This window comes from Callorhinchus milii, unplaced genomic scaffold (genome assembly GCF_018977255.1).
Source record: "Callorhinchus milii isolate IMCB2004 unplaced genomic scaffold, IMCB_Cmil_1.0 Scaffold24, whole genome shotgun sequence".
NCBI lineage: Eukaryota > Metazoa > Chordata > Chondrichthyes > Chimaeriformes > Callorhinchidae > Callorhinchus > Callorhinchus milii.
The window spans coordinates 459,715-483,953 of record NW_024704765.1 but is presented as its reverse complement, the minus strand read 5'-3'; the positions used below and the strand labels follow the sequence as shown (position 1 = coordinate 483,953).

The 24,239-nt window shown below is 45.3% G+C and overlaps 1 protein-coding gene across 6 annotated transcripts in view; it reads left to right on the top strand.

The window, feature by feature from the left end:
• prdm2a (PR domain containing 2, with ZNF domain a) overlaps window positions 1–23,948 on the top strand; it is a 33,432-nt gene extending 9,484 nt beyond the window's left edge. For 4 of the 6 annotated variants that reach the window (XM_007897749.2, XM_042343568.1, XM_042343569.1 and 1 more), the window contains 2 exons: window positions 16,032–20,000; window positions 22,739–23,948. In XM_007897749.2, coding sequence (XP_007895940.1) covers window positions 16,164–20,000; window positions 22,739–22,765 — 3,864 coding nt within the window. In that variant the 5' untranslated portion in view covers window positions 16,032–16,163 and the 3' untranslated portion in view covers window positions 22,766–23,948. Of the gene's footprint in view, window positions 1–1,606; window positions 1,711–16,031; window positions 20,001–22,738 lie in introns of all 6 variants that reach the window. The other 2 variants (XM_042343567.1, XM_042343566.1) reach the window with 1 other exon arrangement.
• The last annotated feature ends 291 nt before the right edge of the window (window positions 23,949–24,239 follow it).

Below are 24,239 nucleotides of genomic sequence, written 5' to 3'. Positions count from 1 at the left end.
GTGATATTGTTGGCTGGTTAACACTGATCATTCCCTACTTTGTGCAGCCCTCTTCCTGGAATGTTAAAGCACAGAAATAGGCCATTCAGTCCCTCCACATGAGCTACCTGACACTCCAAATGCACTCTCTTACTTGCTCCTGCATCCGTGAATATTCCTGTTATCTTGTTCTATTTTATAATCATTTTTAAACTGCGTCAACAATGGTTTGTGGTAGAGAATTCCACATTTTCTAACACGTTCTCTAGCTTTCCCTTGAATTTAATTTTGTGACTTAATTTAAATGTGTGGTGCCTTGTTACTGACTTGCTGACCTGTGAAAATAATCTATTACTTTACTGTACTGTACTCTCCACAAATGGCTTCTCCTCCACCCCCCGCACTGTCTCATGTGGTGTCCCTCAGGGCTCTGTCCTCGGTCCCCTCCTCTTCACCCTCTATATGCTCCCCCTGTGGTGACATCATCCGCAGACATGGAGTTCACTCCCACATGTATGCGGATGACACCCAACTCTACCTTTCCTCCTCTACTCTCAACTCCACGACCCCCGATGTCCTGACAGCCTGCCTGTCCGACATCGAGTCCTGGACGAGAGACAACTTTCTTCAGCTCAACGTGCGCAAAACTGAGGCCCTCCTGATTGGCTCCGTCAGCGCCTCCGCACCTCAGGCGCCGACACCATCAGCTCCACGGCCGCACTCTCCACCTCTCAAAGCCATCAGGAACCTCGGGGTTCCCCTCGACCCTGAGCTGTCCTTTCTCCCTCACATCCGCACCACAACTGGCACCGCCTTCCATCACCTCCGGAACATCACCAGACTACGGCACTACCTCACCCCTCACGCGGCTGAAACCCTGGTCCACGCCTTTGTCACCTCAAGGCTGGACTATGGGAACTCTCTCCTCGCCGGCCTTCCCGCCACCTCCCTCCACACAGCAGGTCATCCAGAACTCTGCAGCTCGTGTACTGTCCCGCACCAGACACCGCGACCACATCACTCCCACCCTCGCCCCCGCCCTCGCCCTCACCCTCGCTCGCCTCCACTGGCTCCCCATCCCCCAGAGGGTTGATTTCAAGATCCTCATCCTCACCTATAAGGCCATTCACGGCCTTGCTCCCTCCTACCTCTCTGACCTACTATCCCCCTACCTACCTGCCCGTACCCTCCGTTCCTCCGGCTCCGGTCTGCTCCACGTCCCCCGCCCCAACCGCCCTACCATCGGTGGTCGGGCCTTCAGCCTCTCAGCCCCGAGGCTCTGGAACTCCATCCCCCAGTGCCTTCGCCGCTTCCTCCCTCTCCTCCTTCAAGGCCGGTCTCAAAACCTTTCTCTTTGACCTTCAGCCTTCAGCTCCCCTCTCGACTCTCTTCCCCCTCCTCGCTCCCTCCCTTCCCTCCCCTCACCCTGACCATTTCCCCCTCCTCGCTCCCTCCCTTCCCTCCCCTCACCCTGACCATTTCCCCCCTCCTCGCTCCCTCCCTTCCCTCACCCTGACCATTTCCCCCCCAATGCTCGGGTCCTGACCCAACTGTGCAGCACCTTGGGACGTCCTCCTGACGTGAAATGCGCTTTATAAATGGAATCTTGTTGTTGTTGTTGTTTTAGATATCCTCATAATCCCGATTCTTCAGCTATTCTTGGCAGAAGTGGCAGGAACACAGCCCTAACTTCAATAGCCTCTCTCCATAACTTGGACAGATCTGAGGCAGGTAGGGTCTTTGCACATCTTTTCCTATCTCCAAGCGCTTGGGGCATCCTCCTGACATGAAAGGCGTTATACAAATGTCATGTTGTATTGTGTCTATTTCAAAAGGGGGGTAAACCAAGGAACTAAATTAATACCATGTGCGGTTTCTGCCTGGGAATAGAAAAGGGGAGGGTTGGGAATGAGAATTGAAAGCAAATACAGTGTGTTATAATGCTCTTTATTATAATAATGGCTTACTTATAAGTCCTTGTGGATCCCAGGCTAGCTTCTTGGGCTGTGCATTCGTGTCACTCGTATCGGTTTGGTTGTGCTTCATGTCAATGCACAATGTAACCTGTGAGAACAAGCAGCTTTGGTTGTGACTAGCCTGCTGACTTTCTGTGTCCATGTGCAGGGAGCAGGAACTAGTGTCAGCGGCGACCGGATGACTGAGAAGCTGCTGTTTTTTTCACGAATGAGCAGTGACCTTCTCTGTGACCTCACAGCGCAGAATTGTGCACCGTTATAAATTCTGTGAACTGCCTTGACATGATTCCCTTACACATTGAGAGGACGTGTCAAGCAGTTCACGGAATTTAATAATAATCCTTGCATTTGAGATAGTTTCATATCAAGTTGTCGAGACTTCTTGGAGGAGCTTCACGGGATAATACAGTGGTGTGTTTGTGTATTTTCGGTGGGCAAACAAAATCTACTATTCGAACGTCAAGAGTGTAGTGACTGTTTTGTAGATGGATACCGCAGCCAGTTTACAAACAGCAAACAACCCTGAAGAGAATAAGTAGCTTTTTTTCTCTCTGGGGGATTGTTGGCCCCATCACTCCCACCCTCGCTCGCCTCCACTGGCTCCCCATCCCCCAGAGGATCGAATTCAAGATCCTCATCCTCACCTACAAGGCCATTCACGGTCTCGCTCCCTCCTACCTCTCCGACCTACTATCCCCCTACCTGCCCGTACCCTCCATTCCTCTGGCACCGGTCTGCTCCACGTCCCCCGCCCCAATCGCCCTACCATCGGTGGTCGGGCCTTCAGCCTCTCAGCCCCGAGGCTCTGGAACTCCATCCCCCAGTGCCTTCGCCGCTTCCTCCCTTTCCTCCTTCAAGGCCGGTCTCAAGACCTTTCTCTTTGACCGTACCTTCAGCTCCCCTCTCGACTCTCTACCCCCTCCTCGCTCCCTCCCCTCACCCTGACCATTACCCCCGGCTCGGGTCCTCACCCAACTGTCCGGCACCTTGGGACGTCCTCCCGACGTGAAAGGCGCTCTATAAATGGAATCTTGTTGGCCAGGATGGTGAGAGAAAATCCCTCTCTTTTTGAATAGTCCCGTAGGATCTTTAACATCCACCTGAAGAGAGAGTCGAGGCCTCAGCTCAACGTCTCAACTGAAGGAGGGAATCGCCACATTGTAAAAGTGGACTGTGCTGTAGCTTCTCAGACTTAGTAACCACCTTTTGTCACCATGCGACTTGAAGCAATAAGTGGACTGTCATCTGTTCAAGGACGCATTAACCTGTTACTTTGAAATTCTATTAAATCTGTCAACCAGCTTGATAAGTGGCTTCTCGTCTTGAAGGAACATTCAGAACAATGAGTGCCTCACTCCTATGCCTGTAAATGCTCACTTGCCAATCTCAGTAGTAATTCAGCTAAAAATGTTCAAGTGTACTGCACCACATAGTTTTCTGCAGTATATGTAGAGAAATAGATCTGCTGTAAGCCTTCCTTGTGTCTGCCGAGCAGCCAGGAATCATTCACTGTTTGGGATAATTTGTTGGATTTTCCCTGAGTACAAAACTCTGTGTTGAAGTACTTCAACGGGAGACCTCTGAACTTGCACATTTATGCCAAATGTGGCTTTGATCTTGCTTTTTTGATCAGTGTTGCTTTCTGTATTTTGTGAGAGGAATGTCCTTTGTTCAATGTTTGTAGGACACTACTGTGTTTCGCTCACAAAACATACAGTCAATTCACTTTACAATATATTCTGTGAAGCGCTTTGAGACATCTCGAGGATGTGATAAGGCACTATATCTTATGCAAGGAGTATTATTGTTCATCATATTAACAGAAAGTCAAATGTTGGGTTTATACGTAGAATCTAAATCCAGGGAAGTGAAACTAGTTGAAGACCACGCGTGGAGAACTGTGCTAATTTTCGTGGTTACTTTTCGTATAAAAATACAATCAGGAAAGAACCATTTGAGAAGGCAGTGAAGGTAATTCTGCGTTTTGTATCAAAATATGAGACAGAATGAGGAAGTGAAATACAGAATATAGAAATATTGAAAAGTGCAGTTCAGGTTTTGATACTTTGTGGGATTAAGAAAGGCATATTGTGTAAAGACAGACAACGTGCAGGGATTGGTGAGAATTGAGTGAAACTGATGGACAATAAGAAGAGTAAAGCACCTCAAAAGAGTAAAGGTGTGCTGCTTTGAGGGAGGGACAGGTGAACACATGGGCTCCAGAAGAATCTGAAGGGCTCAGCAGCCTCCAAACTTGCATGCATTTATTTATTGAGGACAAAGCAACTCATGGATCAAAATCAATTGTAGTATACAATAGAGTATTACATTTAAAAAAACACTATATGAGAGAGAAACATTATTTCCTCTTATCTTTGTTGCAAAATGGATTCATATTTTCTCTTCCCTATCCTCTTCAGAATAGAGAAGTACTTCCAGCCCCACTAAATATACAAACAAGACTATAATATGCAATCTGATATTGCCCTACACATTAAAAAGCTATCACCTTACACTTTTATATTCCTCATTACGACTACTACTAATAATAATCCTTGCATTTGATATAGCCCCTTATCAAATCTTCGAGACGTCTCAAAGCTCTTCACAAAATATACTGTTTTGAGTGAATTGACTGTCTATTTTGTGGGCGACACAAGGCAGCCAATTGCGCACAGCAATGTCCCACAAACAGTTGTGGATTGAAGTAAACAATTTTTTTAAAAAAGGAATTATTACCCCCAGAAAAGCGATCCACCAACCGGGTTCCTACTTACTGCTAGGCAAATAGAGGTGTGAAGTAAGAAAACATGCCCAACATTTCGTCCTGCCAGGAATTGAACTCCGGTCTCTTGCTTGCAAGGCAAGTGCTCTAACCACTGAGCTACAGAACTATAATGCACTTGTTTGAGATTTGAAAATGAGGAACACAGACCAAATACCCTGACTTATAAACAAAGAGAGTCTAGGTGTCATAGTTCAGTTGCTTGTCCCTGTGTTAGAAAGTTGTTGATTTGAGCCCTAAATTGGGACTTGGCACTACAGTGCAGTGTTAGGTACCCTGTATTGTTGATGATGTTGCCCTTGAGATGTTAAATTAATGTTTAACATCTCAAAGAACAAGGCAGGCTGTTTGGATGGCTCTCAAACCTCTTCCAAAACCATTGGAAAGAGAAGGGAGTTTTTTTTTCTCCAGTGTCCTGACTAATCCTCTCGGTAAATTTTTGGAAATAATTGATTACTATAACATTCCTTCATCCTCACTCCTGAGCCATCTCAGCTTGTGGAAAAGTCCAAATTTCTTAAGCCTCTCTTGTGGGACATTGTTGGGTCAAAATGGCTATTTGTCTACAAAAGCAGTCAACAGATTTGCCATTAATTACTGTAAAACCGTTGACATTTTAATTTTAAAACAACAACTTGCATTTATATAGCGCTCCTCACGCAGGGTAGTGTCCTAGAGCACCTGGTATCCCTAAACACTAAAAATGTAAGTTATTTTGTCGATTTCATTCACGTGGTAGGAAGGTGAAGAAAGATAATTTAGAGAAGGAGGGACATTCAACACTCCTTCCTGCAAGCCAGACTGCCTAACCCCATGCAGTTTGAAATTGCAGGGAGAGAGTCTTGAGATGGCACTCACTGCAAAAAGTACCCCAGTGCTGTTATACATTTATATATCCACAGCGGGAAATCCAGTGTTTTGTCTACAGTGTGTTTTTCTTAAACTATTTGCAGGTATGATTTTTAAAATACTCACAAATTGGTACTTAAGTGCCAGCGAACGTCAGACCTCCAAAAGCTAGCAATCAGCATGTGTTGTTACGGTACCTGTGATCATTTTAATATTCATTAGGATGCTGTTTTGGAATCGGGTGAGCCATGGTAAATGTTATTTTGTAAGATATTGTAGAACTATAACAACAAATTACATTTGTATAGCGCCTTTCACGTCAGTAGGACGTCCCAAGGCGCTGAAATATAATGTATTGTAGAACAAAAAGACACGTGTCTACATACACGTGTAGTTCACTCATTCTGAATGTTAGCTGTTCTCTTTCTTTGTGTTGTATTTTGATTTTCATTTAATTGAGAACTCCCTGCGTGGCAGCCCTTTCTGGTTGGCGTAATGTTTGTGTCGGAATAAACTTTAACCAAATTCCAGGTGATTTTCATTGTTTGGGATATAGAATTAAAAACATGTGGATTTATTTAATGATCTGGTCCATTCACTCCACAAAAATCCAGCACATTCATTTTTCCTCCAGTGCATTTGTACAGTCAACTAGATTTTTTTTCATATCTGGTATCGTTTTCTTCCCTTTGAGCCTTTTCGGATTAATCTTCACCAGGTGCTTTTGTCAACATTTTTCGAAAGCTCTTTCTGACCGATTTGTAGAGGATAAGAAAGCCTAACTCTAACCCTGATCTAGTTTAGAAAGTCCTCACCCCGTGCTCACGGTGTTTGATTGAAGCTGCCCGTAGTGAACCTGAGCATTAACATAGAAGGAATATAAAGATGTGAGAAGGGTGGTTGGTTTAGTGTTAGCTTCAGCCTCCGTTTGGTCAGCTGTTGTTGCACCTTCCCCTCCAGCTTCCCTCCATATTTGGAATTGCAGTGACTTCATCTCTAATGTAGGCACCTGGCAATTTATTCACTAGATGGAGGTTGCAACTGCATACAGGAGACAGACATTTGTCCAATGTGCTACAGTACAAGCTGTGCATACTGCCTGCCTGGAGAGGAGGGTATTTCGCCCTGCCAGGAATAGAGCTCTGGTCTCTTGCTTGCGAGGCAAGCGCTCTAATCACTGAGCTACAGGACTCCAAGTTGACCAAAGAAAAGGAAGATCCTGAGACTTGCCTTGAAGGAGGCAAGGGAGGGGGAGAGGCGGAGGGGTTCCAGAATGCAGTTCAAGAGAGTAGGGGCAGAGAGGCTAAAGGCCCGATCTCCGATGGCAGGCAGGGTGGGGTACATAGAGTGTTTTCAGAGGTCACAGAGGTGGGGCAAGACCATGAAGGGCTTTAAAGGCGAGGACCAAGATTTTAAATCCAATCCTCTGGGGGATTTGGAAGCCAGTGAAGCCGTGCGGGGGAGATCGGCTCATGGACATACATAAGCTGTTGTGTGTTGCCATTTTTTGCTTCTATTCTGATGTGCTTGATACTGTTTCAGATGTAGCAAGGCAATGGATGTTTTGATTGGCCAAATAAATGCATAAATTGACACATTATTAGTCACAATATCAATTAACTAACTCATCATTTCAGTGTAAACTGTCCCCTGGCTTTGTGTAGTGGGTGTAGTGTGGGTGGGGGGGTGTGGTCAACCACAACTTGCATTTATGCCTCATTCCTCACGCAGGGTAGCGCCAGAGCACTTGACAGTAGCGGAGCACGACAGCGATTATAGTCACCAATTACTTACTATAGTAAGCCATAAAAGTGCCTCCTGAAAACTGCCGTCATGGAATTTTGCACGACTTGCGTAATTCCCACAAAAGAGGTGAAATCAGTCTAAAGTGCAGTGTAATACAAAACTAACAGTTCAGGTCTATGAGCATTTTGATTTGAGAGTACGCATGAAAGAAGCTAAAACAAGGAACTTGCTTTTTTAATAACATCTTAAATCCAAACATTTCAAATCAGTTCACAGGTAATTACTGCCAAGTGTTTTGACTTTTTTTTTAAGGCAAATGCAGCAGCCATTGCACACATTAATTTAAGATAACCATCAAATAAATAATTAGGAGCAATTGAGCAGTTCCATCGTATATGGAATGCCTTGCCGAGAGTGATGATTGAGGCAGAATAAGAATCCGTATTGGTTTTAAAAGGGAACTAGGTAGAGAAAAGACGTAAACACAGAGCTATGGAGAAAGGGCAGGTAAATGGGACTGAACAGATTGTTTTCTTTTTTTAAAAAAAAAGGAACATAGAATGGCCTGTGCTACAAATGGTTTTAACTTTACAGGATTGTGTGTTTCAAAGGTTGGATGAAGTACAATTATTTTTGTTTGTTCACAGACTGAGCTAAATTCTCTCCAGATTCAGATTGTTGTTTCTAATGATTCTAATCCTTGTATTAAGTTGCCTTATCAGAGCAACGTCTCCAAGCATTTTGGAATTTTCTGTGAAGTGTAGTGTAACCGAATATGGCAGTCAGTTTGGACAATGCAGTGCGCCACAAAGGGCAATGAAGTGAAATGACCAATTGCTTTTCTCTGAAGGATTGTTGGTCAGGATCTCTCCCACCAAACTGCTGACAGGGTGTTCCTGCTGTCTCATGAATTGCTCGGGCCTGTTTCTATCTGATTTGATTTCTCACAAACACCCAGCTGTAAGCGGTCAGAGTAACATTACTGCTGCAGCCAAATTCTCTGTGTCAGTTTCAGGGGTTTGCAGACAGAGCAATAAAATATTGAAGTGTTTCTCACATCAGGGGATGCACTTGACTAGAATTAGTTATGTAATGGAGGTGGAGCAATCTCACTGACTGAGCTGCAAAAGTACCACAGGAGCCTTCATGCCACGGCTGCTTTTCACTTCAGTGCTAATCCCTTTATCAACAGTTGGGCTGCGAGTGGTTTAGAGGCTACTTTGGAACTCAATTCAAGTTGCCCAAGCTAGCTAGTACTCAGGATTGGTCTTTTGGTCAGAAAAGTAACAACAAAAATGTTGGTTCTGAAAGTGGAGCCTGCTTGCGGCAAACAATATTTTGCATATTCAGGGCCACCTTAATGTCATCGTACAAATAGCTCTCGCTTCTGTTTTTCAAAATTATGGTAGGAGATTTACTGCAGGGCAGAATTCCAAACAAAGCGTTCAGACATGTAAAGGAACGGCTCGTGCTCAGTAGTTTCTAATAGCCCTTTACATGTAATAATGTGTCTCGCTTGGGTCTGCCTTTTTTGGTGGACTTTTCAAATATCCTACCACAATTTTGAAAAACAGAAGTCAGAGCTATTTGTACGATGACATTAAGTTGGCCCTGAATATGCAAAATATTGTTTGCCGCAAGCAGGCTCCACTTTCAGAACCGACATTTTTGTTGTTACTTTTCTGACCAAAAGACGTTCCCGATCTTTGCGAAAGATCCATCAATAGTGATTATAATAATCCTTGCATTTGGTATTACACCTTTCCTATCAGGAGGATGTCCTAAATCGCTTCACAGGTTATACTGTAACGTGGAGTGACTGTGTTTTGGGAGGTGAATGCGGCAGCATTCCCACAATGTCCCACAAACAGTCATGACCAATTTTATTTGGGGGATTGTTGGCCAGGACACATGAGATTTTAACATCCACCTGAACACGCAGATAGGACCTCATTCGAAGGCAATGTGAAACTGCATTGCTGACCTGCTGTGGCTGACTGGACCATCAAACGTAGCAGTCAACCATCTTGACAGCTATTGGTAATAACCACCACCTCCTTACCTGTGTGACTTCACCGAGCCCTTTGTTTGACCTGCTTCATGTCCCCCAGACTGCAACACAGGCAGCACTGTCAGCGCAGGTGAAGCAAGTAAGTGGTGTAAGATTCTGAGTTTCCCAACTGCGTGTTGCAAGCGATTTGTATTTAGTTCAATTACTGTAATAAACAGCTTATTCTCTAAATCAAAAGAAGGAAGTTCTGCCACATTTGTATGAAATACCCCATTTGGAATATTCTTTTCACTGAACTTGGCAAGAAAGTGCTTCTATTCTTTGACTTTTCAGAGTAAGGAATTTCTCCCAGTGTCTTGGCCAACACTCCTCCGAAATAAGTTATTAACCCTATGACAATTTATAGGACCTTGCTGCGTGCAAAATGGCTGCCATGTTTCACTGCTAAAAATATTCGCTCTGCTTCACGATAATTAATAATAATCCTTGCATTTGATATATATTTTCACCCACAAAATATAGTCACTATACTCTACAGTATATTCTGTGAAGCGCTTTGAGGCATCTCAATGACATGATAAGGCCTATATCAAATGCAAGGATTATTTTACAGCGCCTTATCACATCTTCGAGACTTCTCAAAGCGCTTCACAGAATATAATGTAAAGTGAATTGACTGTGTATTTTGTGGGTGAAACCCAGCAGCCAATTGCACACAGGAGTGTCCCACAAACAGTCGTGGATTGAGTGACCAAATTATTTTTGAAAGGATATTACACCCAGAAAAGCGATCCGGGTTCCTACTTACTGCTAAGTAAACCGAGATGTGTGGAGTAAGGAAACTTGCCCAACATTTCGCCCTGCCTGGGAATCAAATCCAGGTTGTCTTGCTTGCGAAGCGCATGCTCTAACCACTACGCTACTGCAAAGTATTTGAGATCATTTATTATTTAAGATGATATAGTAATACAAAATCTTCTCATATTCACAATCTATGTTCTTTCTTCTCCCCCTAACCACCACCACCACTTGTTTGGCCCCATTGAACTGTGTGTTCCTTAAACTTTTGCTTTGTGAAAGTGAGTAATCTAGCCTTAGGTCAGTGAGTACATATACCTGTGCCTTTAAGACTTTCGCAAAATGTTTTCATAATATTTCATTGCATCTTCACCTACAATGGAGCTCTGCTCTTGAAGCACCAAAACTTTCCTGTACAACAGATTCTCTGTTGTAAAAGTAATATTATTTCAGAACATGTTCAAACCAATGTGATGTGCTTTTTTTATAGATGATGTTGTGGCCTATTCATGTTACGCTGCTGCTCAGTGTTCATCTACCAATAAAACCATCTACACTTTGGCAGCCTGTTCTTTTACAACAGTGCATGTTTTGTATTGAAAATAATGTCTGACTGTACACTGAGGCACCAACTACTTGTTTAGCCATTGGTACGGACATTTGCTCCTTGCTCTGATTCCTGGCTAGATTTTCAAAATGGATTGGCTTCTGTAAATGTTGGCTCATGTAATTTGATTATCTAAATTGCACTTGGGTGGAATTTCGCCAACATACAGCGACTTATCACTTGATTGAGACATCTTAAAGTACTATGCTGTAAAGTGAATTGAATGTATATTTTGTGGGTGAAATGCTGTGGATTGAGTGACGAAATTCTTATTTATTTTTGGTGGGATTATTATCCTCGGAAAGCGATCCACCAATCAGCTAACAAGCAAGTTCCTGCTTACTGCTAGGTAAACGGAGGCGTGTGGAGTAAGGAAACTTGCCTACGTTCTATGAGATTAACCTGGAAAATAATTGCTTTTAAGTACTGAATTTTTCCCGGGGAGGTGGAGGAGGGAGTTTTGCTTCTAATCTCCTTAATAGTGAAGGCTGCATACAGCAAAAAAGGACAAACTTTAGGAGGGGAAGAAAAAATGAGGCAGGCAGTTTAATGATCCTGCTGATATTTACATGGCCTCTCTTCCCCCCCCCCCCCCCATCACCCCTAATCAATTGGAATTTGTTTTTTTGATGATTTTTGATTTTGGATCTTGGGATTTAGATTTTTACTTTCCCTCCACTTTTAAGCCTATTTGCCAAGAGGAAGAAAGCTCGCCGAGCGAAATCAGGAAGTAAGGAAGAACCCAGTGCAACCCTGGAATGGCAAAGGGTTGAGTGACATTGATACACAGGGTGCGACTTGTATAAAGGACTGCTATTGTAGGTGCTGGTGTTCTGTAGAATCCTGTAACTCAGTGGTTAGAGCACTCGCATCGCAAGCGAGAGACTTGGGTTTGATTCCCGGGCAGGGTGAAACATTGGGCAAGTTTCCTTACTCCACACACCTCTGTTTACCAGCAGCAAGTAGGAACCCGGTTGTTATCAATTGGCAGATCGCTTTTCCGGGGATAATAATCCCTTCTCATTTTTGAAAAAATTAATAATAACAATTTGGTCACTCAATCCATGACTGTTTGTGGGACGCTGCTGTGTGCAATTGGCTGCAGCGTTTGGGCCACAAAATATACAGAGACGTCTCGAAGACACGATAAGGCGCTGTATCAAATACAAGGATTATTATTACATGGCATTCACAAGCCAGTGAAATATACATGTGCATTTCGTAGAATGTTTGAATAGATTGTACTCCATGGATGGGATTGAATTTACCAAGGGGGAAACTGAAAGATATTTAGGAGATCTTGTGGGGAAAAAAAGTCTTCATAACTGAAAGCCACGCCCTGATGATCTATTCTCATTACTTATTGTTCAAGCTTCAAAACCTTTTATCAAATGCTAAAAGCTCGCTCGACTATTAACCTACTTTCCTTTGTAAGTGCTGAAGGTGCTTGAGCTATTGTAATGTATATGGTTTAATCGTGTTATCTCCAACAAGGAAATGATAACTATACTGCAGGGTGGGTCTAGTAGTATTAAGTTAAAGGAAGAAAGTTTTTTTTTGTTTCGTAGCTCCTTAACAATCTTTAAACGCACTTTGATTACAGTTCTGTTTAGTTGGGAAACGTAGCAACCATTGTGTTGTCTCTTGAGGGATGGGGTCTTATTTTCATGTCTCATCTGAAGGGTGGCACCTCTGACAACGTGGCTTGTGAGCTCAAGTCCCAATGGAAGAATTGACGATATTTCACCCACAAAATATACAGTCAATTCACTTTGCAGTGTATCCTGTGAAGCGGTTTGAGACGTCCCAGAAGACGTGATAAGGCACAATATTAAATGCAAGTACTATTATATGACTTAAACTGGATACCGAGTTGGCTGAGGTTGTGGAATTATGTCCTATTCCTGCTGATAATTGCTTTATCTTATTTTGAAGGTTATTCACTCCTCTTAAACACGCTTGTGTATTGTCAGCTATCTCCAACCATCCTCTTTTCACAGGTTGCTCCAATTCTCCAGGGTTATATTTTACTAGCTCGAAAGAAGTTGCTCCCCGAAGGGTTTTGTTCGGATTTAGATTTTCAATGATGGAGTTGCTAATGCGGAAAGAAACGAAAAAAAAATTGCTCTGGTCTTTGCTGTTGTAGTTTGCCACTCTGTGAACCCTCCCTACCCCCCACCCCTGCCCGCAACCCCCTCCACACACACACACAATTAAATTACTCCTTTAATTGCCAAAGTGCTGTTCGCTTGTCGTCCATCCCAGTTTCAAAACAGCAGATGAAGCCAACGTAGAAACATAGAAATAGGGCTCTTCTGCCCCTCGAGCCTGTTCTGTCATTTAATAAAATGATGGCTGATCTGTACCTCAGGGAATTCTCTGTCTTGGTGTTGGATCTTAGAGCTTGTTTTCAATCAGAGAAGCATGAACATGACCTTTTGTCTGATTGCATGTATAATTAACCTGTGCTGATTTGTTACTAGCTCTCCGGGCAAAGGTAGGTATTGGAGTAACTCTTGCCTCAATTTTTTGCATCTCTAAGAGTGGCTTTGCCCTTCCTCCCATTTTGTTTCCCGCACTCGGTTGTATTAACTGTTTGATTTATTATCTGGTGTGTATATATAACACTCCAAATATTTTCCTTTGAGTTCTGTTGCTGATATTGTCAGAAAATAACAAGAGGGTTGATCAATCAGGATGTGTTTTCTCAGACTCTGAGCTAGCTTGTATGGTTCTGACTACTAGACTGTACAAATAGTCCTGCATTACAATGACATTACAATCATAGAATATTACAGCACAGAAGGAGGCCATTCGACCCATCGTACCTGTGTTGGCTCTTTGGAAGTGCTACACAATCAGTCCCGCTCTTACCCAGTAGCCTTGCAATTTTTTCCTTTTTAAGTACCTATCCAATTCCCTTTCAAGCAGTGCATTCCAGACCGTAACCTCTGTATATTGAAAAAAAATCTCCTTGTCTACCCTCTGGTTCTTTTGCCAATTACCTTAAATCTATGTCCCCTATTTACCGACCCAAATGCCAGAGGAAACAATTTCTCCCAATCTACTCTTATCAAAACCCCTCACAATTTTGAACACCTTGATAAATATTTCCCGTAACCTTCTCTGCTTTTAAGGAGAACAAGCCCAGCTTCTCTAGTCTCCCCACATGACTAAAGTCCCTCATCCTCCTCACTGTTCACTGCGTTCCCAAGTTTTGTGTCATCTGCAAACTTAAACAAAATGTTGCTCTCTGTACCCAAGTCATTTATGTATATTAGAAAGAGCAGTGGACCTGATACCGACCCCTGGGGGACACTACTGTCTACTTCCCTCCAGTCTGAAAAACAATGATTCACCAACTACCCTCTGCTTCTGTCTCAGTGATTTGAGAGGCAGTGGCAGTTGCAGTCCTTGTCTATTTCTTGCTTGCTTCACTTGGCAAGCTTTGCACAATGGACGAGTGCAAGATTATGAACGCCAGTTAAGAACGTTCTGTTCCACATTTGTTACACTGGCTGTTTCTTCCTCTTTTGAATATTTGATAAATGAAGCCAATGAATACTCTTCGCAGGACTTGTGAATGCAAATATAATGTTTTCCTTGTTTGCGCTGTGTTTGCATGCTTTACAATTGATCACTATATTACCTCTGCAGTTCTGGTGGGTCAGCAACTTCCTCATTACAGTCTGCAGCAATTTAGCTGCCTTGAGTGTTGTAAAATAGATTTAGCTAAATAGCCTCATCATCAATATAATAATAATCCTTGTATTTGATATAGCGCTTTATCAAGATGTCTCAAAGCGCTTCACAGAATATACTGTGAAGTGAATTGATTGTATTTTGTGAGCGAAACGCAGCCGACCATTGCACACAGCGATATCCCAATATTGAGTGACCAAATTTTTATTTTTTTATTCACAATAATCCTTGCAATTTTCTAGCACCCTATCCAGCTATCAAATCTCAAAGCACTTCACAAGTAATGGCGATTAAAATTATTAGTGATCCTATCACTTCTGCATAGAGGAGGGAGTTTCTTCTGCTGTCTTGGACAACAATTCCTCACATAATTTGGTCGTTTTCTTCATGGTTGTTGATGGGTATTGCTGGGGTGCAAATTTGGCTGTTACGTTCACTCAGACCAATGGTCTCAGTACTTGACCATTACTGAAAAGTGCTTTGAGAATTTCTTGTGTCGTACGGTACGATCAGAATGCAAGTTCTCTCAATCGATAAGATAAAACCGTGTTTACCTTAGCAAAGGGGGTATAAGTGAGTGCAGAGCTGCGCCTAGTAATTCTGCTCCTAGTAATTCTGCTCCTAGTAACTCCCACTTCCAGCCCCCAAACCACGTGCTACAGGTTTCCCCCCCACCCCACCTGATGGTTTCCCCCCCTACAGGCCACACACCCTCATCACCTCCTACTGGTGCTCAGAGTGTCCTAAGGCAGGGACATGAGGAATTCACATACTTACACACTTGTTTGTGTGTTACGTTCGTGGGAAAAATTCCCAGAAAAAAATCTTTAATTTGATTGCTTAACATTAGTCTGTTAACATTTATCTGCTTAACGTGCTGTCAACACCCCCCCCACCCCCACTCTAAAAATACTTCCCTTGACCCATCTTTGTGCTATCTCCAACCTGCCTTTCCAATAAAAGGAACAAGCTTTGTTGTCTCCTTTCCCGGCACTCCCTGCATGTCTCCATGCTGCCCACAGTACAGAGAATGTTCTGGTCAAAGTCACCAGCGACGTTCTCTTTACCTGTGACCAGGACTCTGTCTGCCTCCTCGTTCCTCTTGATCTTTCTGCCACCTTCAACACTGTTGATCACGCTATCCTTCTCTGACACCTTTCCTCTCAGCTTCACCTTCCCATTTCTCTCCTCGACTGGTTTCATGCTGTCAATGTCTCTACTTTGTCTCTTCCAACAGCTTCTCCTCGCATCCTCAGGTCTCTGTCCTCAGTCCTTTCCTCTCCATGTTCCCGCTCAGTGATGCCATCCACAGACATGGAGTTAACTTCTACATGTGTGTGACTCAACGCTGACTCTTTATCTTTCTGCCACCGCCCTTGATTCCTTGGCTCCACTGGCCATGAAGACAACTTCCTATGTGAAAGACACTATAAATGTAAATTTGTATTATGCAGTCACCTTCTTTATGGACAATAGAGGCCACTTCTGCCAGAAGTTAGTTGACATGTGAGTAACAGGTGAGTTGTTATGTCTAAAGGTGTCTGGGTTTGCTATAAAGCAGTGTTCTTCTCCTCCTAGGTTCAAGGAAGAATGAGCCTTTTACCTCTGCAACACATCCACCAGAGCAAAGAATAGCTGCTCAAAGACTATCGACACGCAAGGCTCTGCCTCAGCTAAAGAACTCGCAAGTAAACCCTCGAGCCCAAAGCCATGCCCGAGGAGAAGAGCTCGGCTGAGAATTGCCCCAAGAAGAAGCTTCCCATCAAGACCCTGAAACACAGATCAAAAGGTGATCAAAATGGAACCAGGGACTTCGAGGAAACGCACATGTTTCCCTGTAAAAACTGTGAGCGCAGATTTACCACAAAGCAGGGGCTGGAGCGGCACCAGCACATCCACATATCGACAGAAGGCTTCACGTTCAAGTGCAAATACTGCGGCAAAGCCTTTGGCACCCACATTAACATGAGACGGCATGAGAGGCGACACGAGGCTGCGCCGAAGAAAAAAAACATCGTGAAGGGGAGCCCTGCTCTACAGATTCCAAACGAGGACTTCGAGTTTGACCAGCGAGCAATTGACATCAGTGTCAACAACTCGATGAGGCTCGAAAGGCCTGTGACCCTGGAGGATGGCAAGATAAGTGTGGCCAAGGACTCCAACCTGGAACCTTCCAGTGCAAGAGCTTGTGAACCCAAACTGCAGCACCCGTGCAGACTGTGCAAAAAGACTTTTGGTTCATACACCAACCTGCGGCGGCACCAAAGGCGTATCCACGAGCGCCCACTGCTGGCCAAAGGTATTCGGGTTAGGAGGAAAGGTTTGGGGGACGAATCAAATCTAGTGTCAGAGCAAAGCCTGGCTTCTGCCGGGAATCGTACAACACGCACAGAAATGGAAGAGGAAGAGGAGGTGGAGGAGGAGGAAGAAGAGAGTGATGAAAGCCAAGCATACATCATGGACGTTTCCAGCAACATCTCTGAAAACCTAAACTTCTACATCGATGGCAAAATCGAATCAAACAGCAACACCAGCAACTGTGAGGTGATCGAGCTTGACACGACGTGCACAAACCCATACGGACTGGCCTCTGTGTTGTATGCGGTAACCGATGAATCTCCTCAGAACCTGAAGATCACCGCCCAAGTTGCAGCCAATCATTCGCATCTCAAGGAGCCATCAGACAGGGAACTGAAAGGTCCTAAAAGGAGACGGACCATTAGCCCACTTCCATTTGGAAAAGCCAAACCCGACCTGGGCGTGGAAACCATCTCCTCGGCTGTCTCCTCACTGTGTCCTTTGCCCCTTCCTGCTCAGACCACCAACGCTTTGACTGGACCCCTAGAAAAAAACACTTTCTTAACCTCCAAGCTTAAGCAGCTTCTTCAGATCCAGGACGGCAACACACCACGGGCAGTGTCGGGGGAGAGCTTGGCGATAGTCACTCCCTCAACCTCGACCGGGGCAGCTATGGGCTTCAGCCGCTTCAAGAGGAGAACCAGCTCCCCGCCAAACTCCCCCCAGCACAGTCCAGCTCTCAGCGGCACAGGGAAGGACGCTGAATTCATCCGGTTATGGAGCGAGAGTTTACCGGGGCTGAAAGTACCAAAAATTGAGAGCCAGAATAGTTCCCCGGCCTGGAGCTTGTCCAGTCGGGAGGAGGCTCTCAGCCCGCTCAGCGTTGATAACGCAGGTAAAATAACGGGGTCTAAAGAGTGCCAGACGAGCCAACTGGTGATCAATCTCTGCAGCCAACAACCCCTGGACCTGTCAAGTGGCAAAGTGCAAACTGATGTGAAGACAGAGAGCAGTGGGTCGGGAGTGGCCATCTTGGATTTAAGTTTGCACAAGAAGCCGTGCAGTGAAGGGGATGTCAAAGAGGAAACGGGGATTGCTGGCCCACACGTTATGTGCGGCAAGAAGAAGAGAAAACCCACCACCTCTATGTTGGAGAAGGTGCTTCTAAACGAGTACAATGGTACCGATCTGTCGGTGGCAGACAGGCAAGAGCCAGAGGGGAGCCCGAAGGCGTGCCTAGGGGCGGAGGCCCCACTTCAGGCCACTTCTGAGTCAGCCCCCGCAGAGCCTTTCATCACCAGCCCGGTCCCTTCCCCCCTGCCCCCTGTTCTCTCCGTGCCTTCGCCCCTCCCGCAGTCCAGCACCTCCGTCCTGCAGGCGGTCACTCCAGCTCTGTCACCCGTCAGCGTCCACATCAAAGAGGAGATTAGAGACAGCGACTATCCAGATTCAGACAGTGAGCAGGAGGCCAGCCATGCCCTGCCACCCACCATCGAGCCAGAGATCCCCCAGGAATCACCAGCTGAATACTGCCCCGAGGAGCAGGAGGGGGCGGAGGAGGATTGTCAGACCTCGCCGGGAGATCACGAGAAGACAGAGCTCGCGTTCACTAAAAACTTCACGTGTAACGTATGCGAAATGCCGTTCCTCTCCATCAAGGACCTCGCCCAACACCTGCACGTCCACGCAGAGCACTGGCCCTTCAAGTGCGAGTTCTGCGTCCAGCTTTTCAAAGAGGCGGACTGTCTGTCGGAGCACCGGTCCTCACTGCACGGGGTGGGCAAGATCTTTGCCTGCTCGGTGTGCAACAAGGAGTTCGCCTTCCTCTGCAACCTGCAGCACCACCAACGGGACCTGCACCCAGGCAAGGAGTGCACGCACCAGGAGCTTGAAAACGGGATGCTGAGACCTCAGAATTTCACAGACCCCAACAAAGCCACCAGCTGCCCCAGCCAGTCCACGGCCCAGCCCGAAAGCTCCATCCCACCACCTCAGGAGGAGGATGATGATAATTCCACCGACTTGACTGAGGAGCTTTACACTACAATAAAGGTCATGGCGTCTGGGGTGAAGTCGAAAGGGCCGGATGTCCGTATGGGTCTCAACCAGCGTTACCCCAGCTTCAAGCCGCCCCCATTTCAGTACCACAACCGCAATACCCCCAGCAACGGGTCGTCCGCGGTCAATTTCACCACCCACAACATCCCGCAGACCTTCAGCACGGCCATCCACTGCACCAAGTGCGGAAAGAGCTTTGACAACATGCCGGCCTTGCACAAGCACATCCTGGCCTGCGCTTCGGCCAGCGACAAGAGGCGCTACACCCCCAAGAAGAACGCCATCCCGCTCAAGAAGAAAGTGTGGAAGAAAAATGGGGCCCTGGGAGGCGAGCCAGCCCGGAACAGCATCATGCGGAGGATGGGGCAGCCCAAGCGGCTGAGCTTCGATACGGACAGCAAACCCAAAGCCACCATCAACAAGCTAAAGATGAACGCTCTGAAAAGGAAGCGGAACAGGCTGGTGCAGAAAGCCATCGCCCAGAAGAAGCGAGCATCTGCCAAGAAGAAAGCCATGTTAAACACCAGAGGAATGGAAAGCCACCACTGCCCCTACTGTGTGAAGGAATTCACTTACCTGGGCAGCCTGAACAAACACGTGACCTACAGCTGCCCCAAGAAACCAGTGTCGCCTTCTGCCAAAGGCTCTGGCTCGCACTCTCCAGCCAGCAGTGAGAAGGGGGCAGTCCAGCGGAGGAGGACAGCGGACACGGAGATCAAGCTGCAGAGCACTCCGATTCTCTTGGGCAAAAGGCGAGGCAGAATGCTGGGGACCTTGCAGACTGAATCGGTTTCCTCAGCACCTCGGTTGCAGCAGAGAATAAGATCGCTGCCCCCGATAAAATCAAAGAAACCAAACAACTCCTCCGTCACTTCCAGGACCACCAGCCCGGTCAGATCAGCCAAAGGGTCAGTGGCAGAGAGCAAACGGTTTAAATCAGATGCTAGGCAGCGGACTTCCGCCACCTCAACAGGCATGGCATCACCCAGGCTGTACCTGCGAATGAAAAACAAGAAAGTGGTGTGGCAGAGGAAGGCCAACGTCCTGAAGCAAAAGAGACCTGAGAGATACTCTGGGAGAAGCAAGGAGACCCGGACTGGGGCCATCACACGCAGTGGGGGCCCCGCAAACACCGATAGCGAGATGGAAGATGATCAGGAGAACCAAGACTCATCTTCAGAGGATGTTCAGGTAATTTACCAACGCAAAAAAACATTTCTTCTTAGGTGTCAGTTTAGCTGAGTTGGTAACACTTTCGCCTCTGGGGCAGAGGTTGTGGATTGAAGCCTCATTTCGGGACTTCAAGTTTACTGTCTATTGCGCTGTAGCATAGTGACTAATTGTCGGATTTGCCATCTTTTTGAATAACGTTAAAAACAGATCCTATTTGATCCACCCCCTCCACTTTTTCTCAACAGTTTCTTCTCCCAGGCTTGTATAGTCACACACAGTGTACCTCAGGGCCCTCTCCCTTTTTTTTCCATCTCCATGTTTCCTCTCAGTGACATCATCTGCAAAGGCTCAGCTTCCACATATGTGTGGATGTCACCCAAATGCACTTTTCCTTTTCTTATTTCAATCCAAGATCCACTGATGTTCTGTCTGTTAGACATCAAGACCTGAATTGAGCAACAACTTCCTGCAGCTAAATTTGGCCAAGACAGAAGCCATCCTCCTTGGTTTCTGTCAATGCCTCTTCACCTCCGGCTCAGATTTCATCAACCTCCCTGGCCAATCTCTCGAACTCACCAAACCAATGTGCAACCTTGGTATGCTCTTAGATCCCTAGCTGTCATTCCTACCTGATTTTCAGTCCCCGAACAGAACGGCTTTCTTTCACCTTTGCCACATTGCCCACTTCCAAGCCTATCTCACACTGACTACCACCAAAACCCTCATCCACACTTTTGTCCCTAACCTGCTTTGATTTCTCAACGCACTCCTCGCTTGTCTCCCCAAAGTCCATAAGGTTCAGCTCATAAAAACCGTCGCCCGTATCCTACATATACTGAACCCCCATCACTCCAATCCTCGCCAGGCTCCACTGACTCCCTGTCTCTGGTCAGATCCTTACTCTTGCATACAAATCCCTTCATGCCCTAGTACCTTCTTACTCTGACGACGACAACAGCAAATTACATGTGGATAGCGCCTTTCACGTTGGGAGGATGTCCCAAGGCACTGGACAGTCGGGGAGTTGGGATCAGGAGGGTTGGAGACTCTGGCACTGCCTGAAAGGTGTGGTGGAAACAGATTCAATAACAACTTTCAAAAGGAAATTAGATATGTATTTGAAAAGGAAACATTTGCAAGGATATGGGGAAAGAGCAGGGGAATGAGACTGATTGTGCAGCTCTTCCTAAGAGCTGGCACAGGCACAATGGGCCGAATGGCCTCCTTCTGTGCTATAATATTCTACGGTTGTGGGTTTCAAGCCCCATGTTGGAACTTGGAACCACCTAGTCGTATGTTGATGCTTCAATGCAGTGTGAAGGCTGAGGGGAGCTGCATTGTGAGGTGATGTGCTTCGCCTCTGTCTGGTTGTGCAGTTGGATGGTAAAGATTCCATGGCATTTAAAAAGAGAAGGGAGGTTGGTGTCCTTGCTGACAATCCCCCAAATAAAATTGGTCACTCACTCCATGGCTGTTTGTGGGACATTGTTGTGCAATTGGCAGTCATAATTGCCTTAAAATATGTAGTCACTCCACCTTACAGCATATCCTGTGAAACACTTTGAGACATCATCCTGACGTGAAAGACACTTACCAAGTACAAGGATTATTGGAAGTCCTCCTGTCGTGAAAGGCACTGTTATACAAATGTAATTTTGTTGTATTATTTATATATTTGAGGAAAATGTTACAATGGTCTCGATCTCTGAGGACCTCTAGTGGCAGATGGTGGGAACCGCAGCACTACCTTCAACATTCTTATATTAGCTGAGAGGGGTCGCTGGTTGTTTGACAGTGCACCTGAGTAAGTCTGCAGTGGCTACAGTAAAGCTCAGTATTGTTCAGATAACATTCAATGCTTGAACTGCACAAGAAATGCAGGTGGATGTGAGATTACAAAAAAGACACTGATCTAGCAATACAAAATAACAGAAGGAGAAATCTCAAAAGGAGCTGATGGAATATTAGAAAAGGCTCTTGTTTTTGTGCTTTTCATCTGTATTAAAGTCAGAGGATAGTCAAGAAGGGGCCACTGGCGGGGTGAGGACGTGAAAACAGCAGGCTTCTAGTTCAGAGTGAGGGCTGGTTACACAAAGTGGGGCACAGGAGAAAGCACAACAGCAGCTTGCATTTATATAGCGCCCTTCACGCAGGGTAGTGTCCTGGAGCACTTGGAACCATGGGGAGTGAGAATAGAGATAAATGCATATTATAAATCATCTTTATATTTGATATAGAGGTTTATCATGTTGCCTAAAATGTCTTGAAGCCCCTCACAAGATGTACTGTAATGTGTAGTAATATTTATTGACAAATCCAGCAGCTAGATTGCGCATAGCATTGTCCTCAGACACCAGAGAGAGAATGACCAGTTGTTTTTATCTGGAGAATTGTTGTTCTCTTTTACACAAGTGCTACAGGATCTTTAACATCCGCCTGAACAGATAAGACCTTGGTTTAACAAAGGATGGCAACTCTTAACAATTCAGCACTAGTTGGCAGTGTCAGCCCAGACTGAAAGCTCAAAATCCCAACATGGGGATTGATCGCACAACATTCTGATTTAGCCGAGAGAGTCCTTAAGATTTTTGCCCTGAATAATGTAACCACAGGAGTCTGCTGGTACTTTTTTGTTTCTCAAGTTCCCAGATAAAATTGGTTATTCATTTTATGGCTGTTTGTGAGACGTTGCTGTTATTTAATGTGTTTCACCTGGATTATTATGTGAAAATAATTCTGATGTTTCAATTTTACAGGTTTCTCTAGTGAAGATGGTGAGGTAACAACCTTGTTTTTATTTCTCTTTAAATAAACGACCCGAAGTAAGACTTTGAACGAGCCTGCCATTCAGATGGTCTGCGAAAGCCCGGGTCAGACAAGATGGAAAGAAGCCTCATGAAATCTTGACGATCTAATCGTGTGTGAGTCGTTTTCTTTGGACTTGTATCCACGGAGTTGATGCTGGACCTGGCAAGCTTGGCACCTAGAAACGTGCAGCTGACACATCCTTCACTTGCTCAGGCTCTGAGGTGAAGACAGTAGCCCCTGACTGGGAGCAGAACCCAGCAAGCACTTTGAAACAGAAAAGCAAACGAGCACAGAGAGCAAGCCACCGTGCACCGCTGCGCTCCACTGCAAGCCAGATCCCAGCTTTGCTCCAACAGACAAGACACAAAACAAACTACCGGAGAGCAGCGCCCGAGAGTTGGCAGGGAATCGGCCTGCCCGGCGCACGCCTCCCTCCTCTTGTGTGTTTTGTAGATGGAAAAAAAATCAAAAATCCATTTTGAATTTTTTTTTCTTATTTTAAAATTTGCTATTTGACGTTTGCGATTCTTTAAACTCTGGGGGTTCGTGGCTGTGAGGCTCTCCTCTCAACAGCTGTGTAGCCATCCCCCAGCTCTTCCTTCCTCCACGCTCTTCCACCCCATGGTAAAGTCAGGCAGTACGTTTTGTACAGCAGAAGCAACTACAGCCAGTAATCTCGGGTCACTTCACATCCAACAGTTTTTCTGGGCTTCAGTGGTAATTTTTTTCCCCCTTTTTTTTCTTGAGGATATTTGTCTCGTCCTCTTGAGCTTCTTTCTACTGTAACTTTTGGGAGAAATTTTAGACACAAAGGGGGGAAGATTTCACACAACACATTTCTGTTCTTCTCAACTTAAATCTACCTCTAAAATGTTTGTAATTGATAATTTCTTTGGCAAAGTCCACTTTAACTCTGCAGCTGTCCAGACCATTCCTGTTTCGTTCCATTACTTGGGGGGGGGGGGACTTTGTTGAAATAAATTGTATGAAGTGTTTGTAGTAATAAATAACATAGGATATATTTAAAATTATTTAAATCGTCTTCTCAGGCAGCACTGTCTGATGTTTGTGATTCCTTTATTGCATTGTTAATTTTCAGTTTTTGGTTCATTTTAATTTTTGGGAAGTGAGAATAAATGTGTAGAAATGTTTCAGTAACCCGGCTGCTGTGTAAGTCTTGTGTTCATTGGAAAAGGTTACACATTGTAGGGAATCAGGAACGATCTTCACCATTTATTGGTCACTCAATCCACGACTGTTTGTGGGGACGCTGCTGTGCGCAATTGGCTGCTGCGTTTCACCCACAAAATATAGAGTCAATTCACTTTACAGTGTATCCTGTGAAGCGCTTTGAGACATCTTGAAGACATGATAAGACGCTGTATCAAATGCAAGAATTATTATTCCTGGGTTGACAGTCTCAACAACAACTTGCGTTTATTTAAAGCC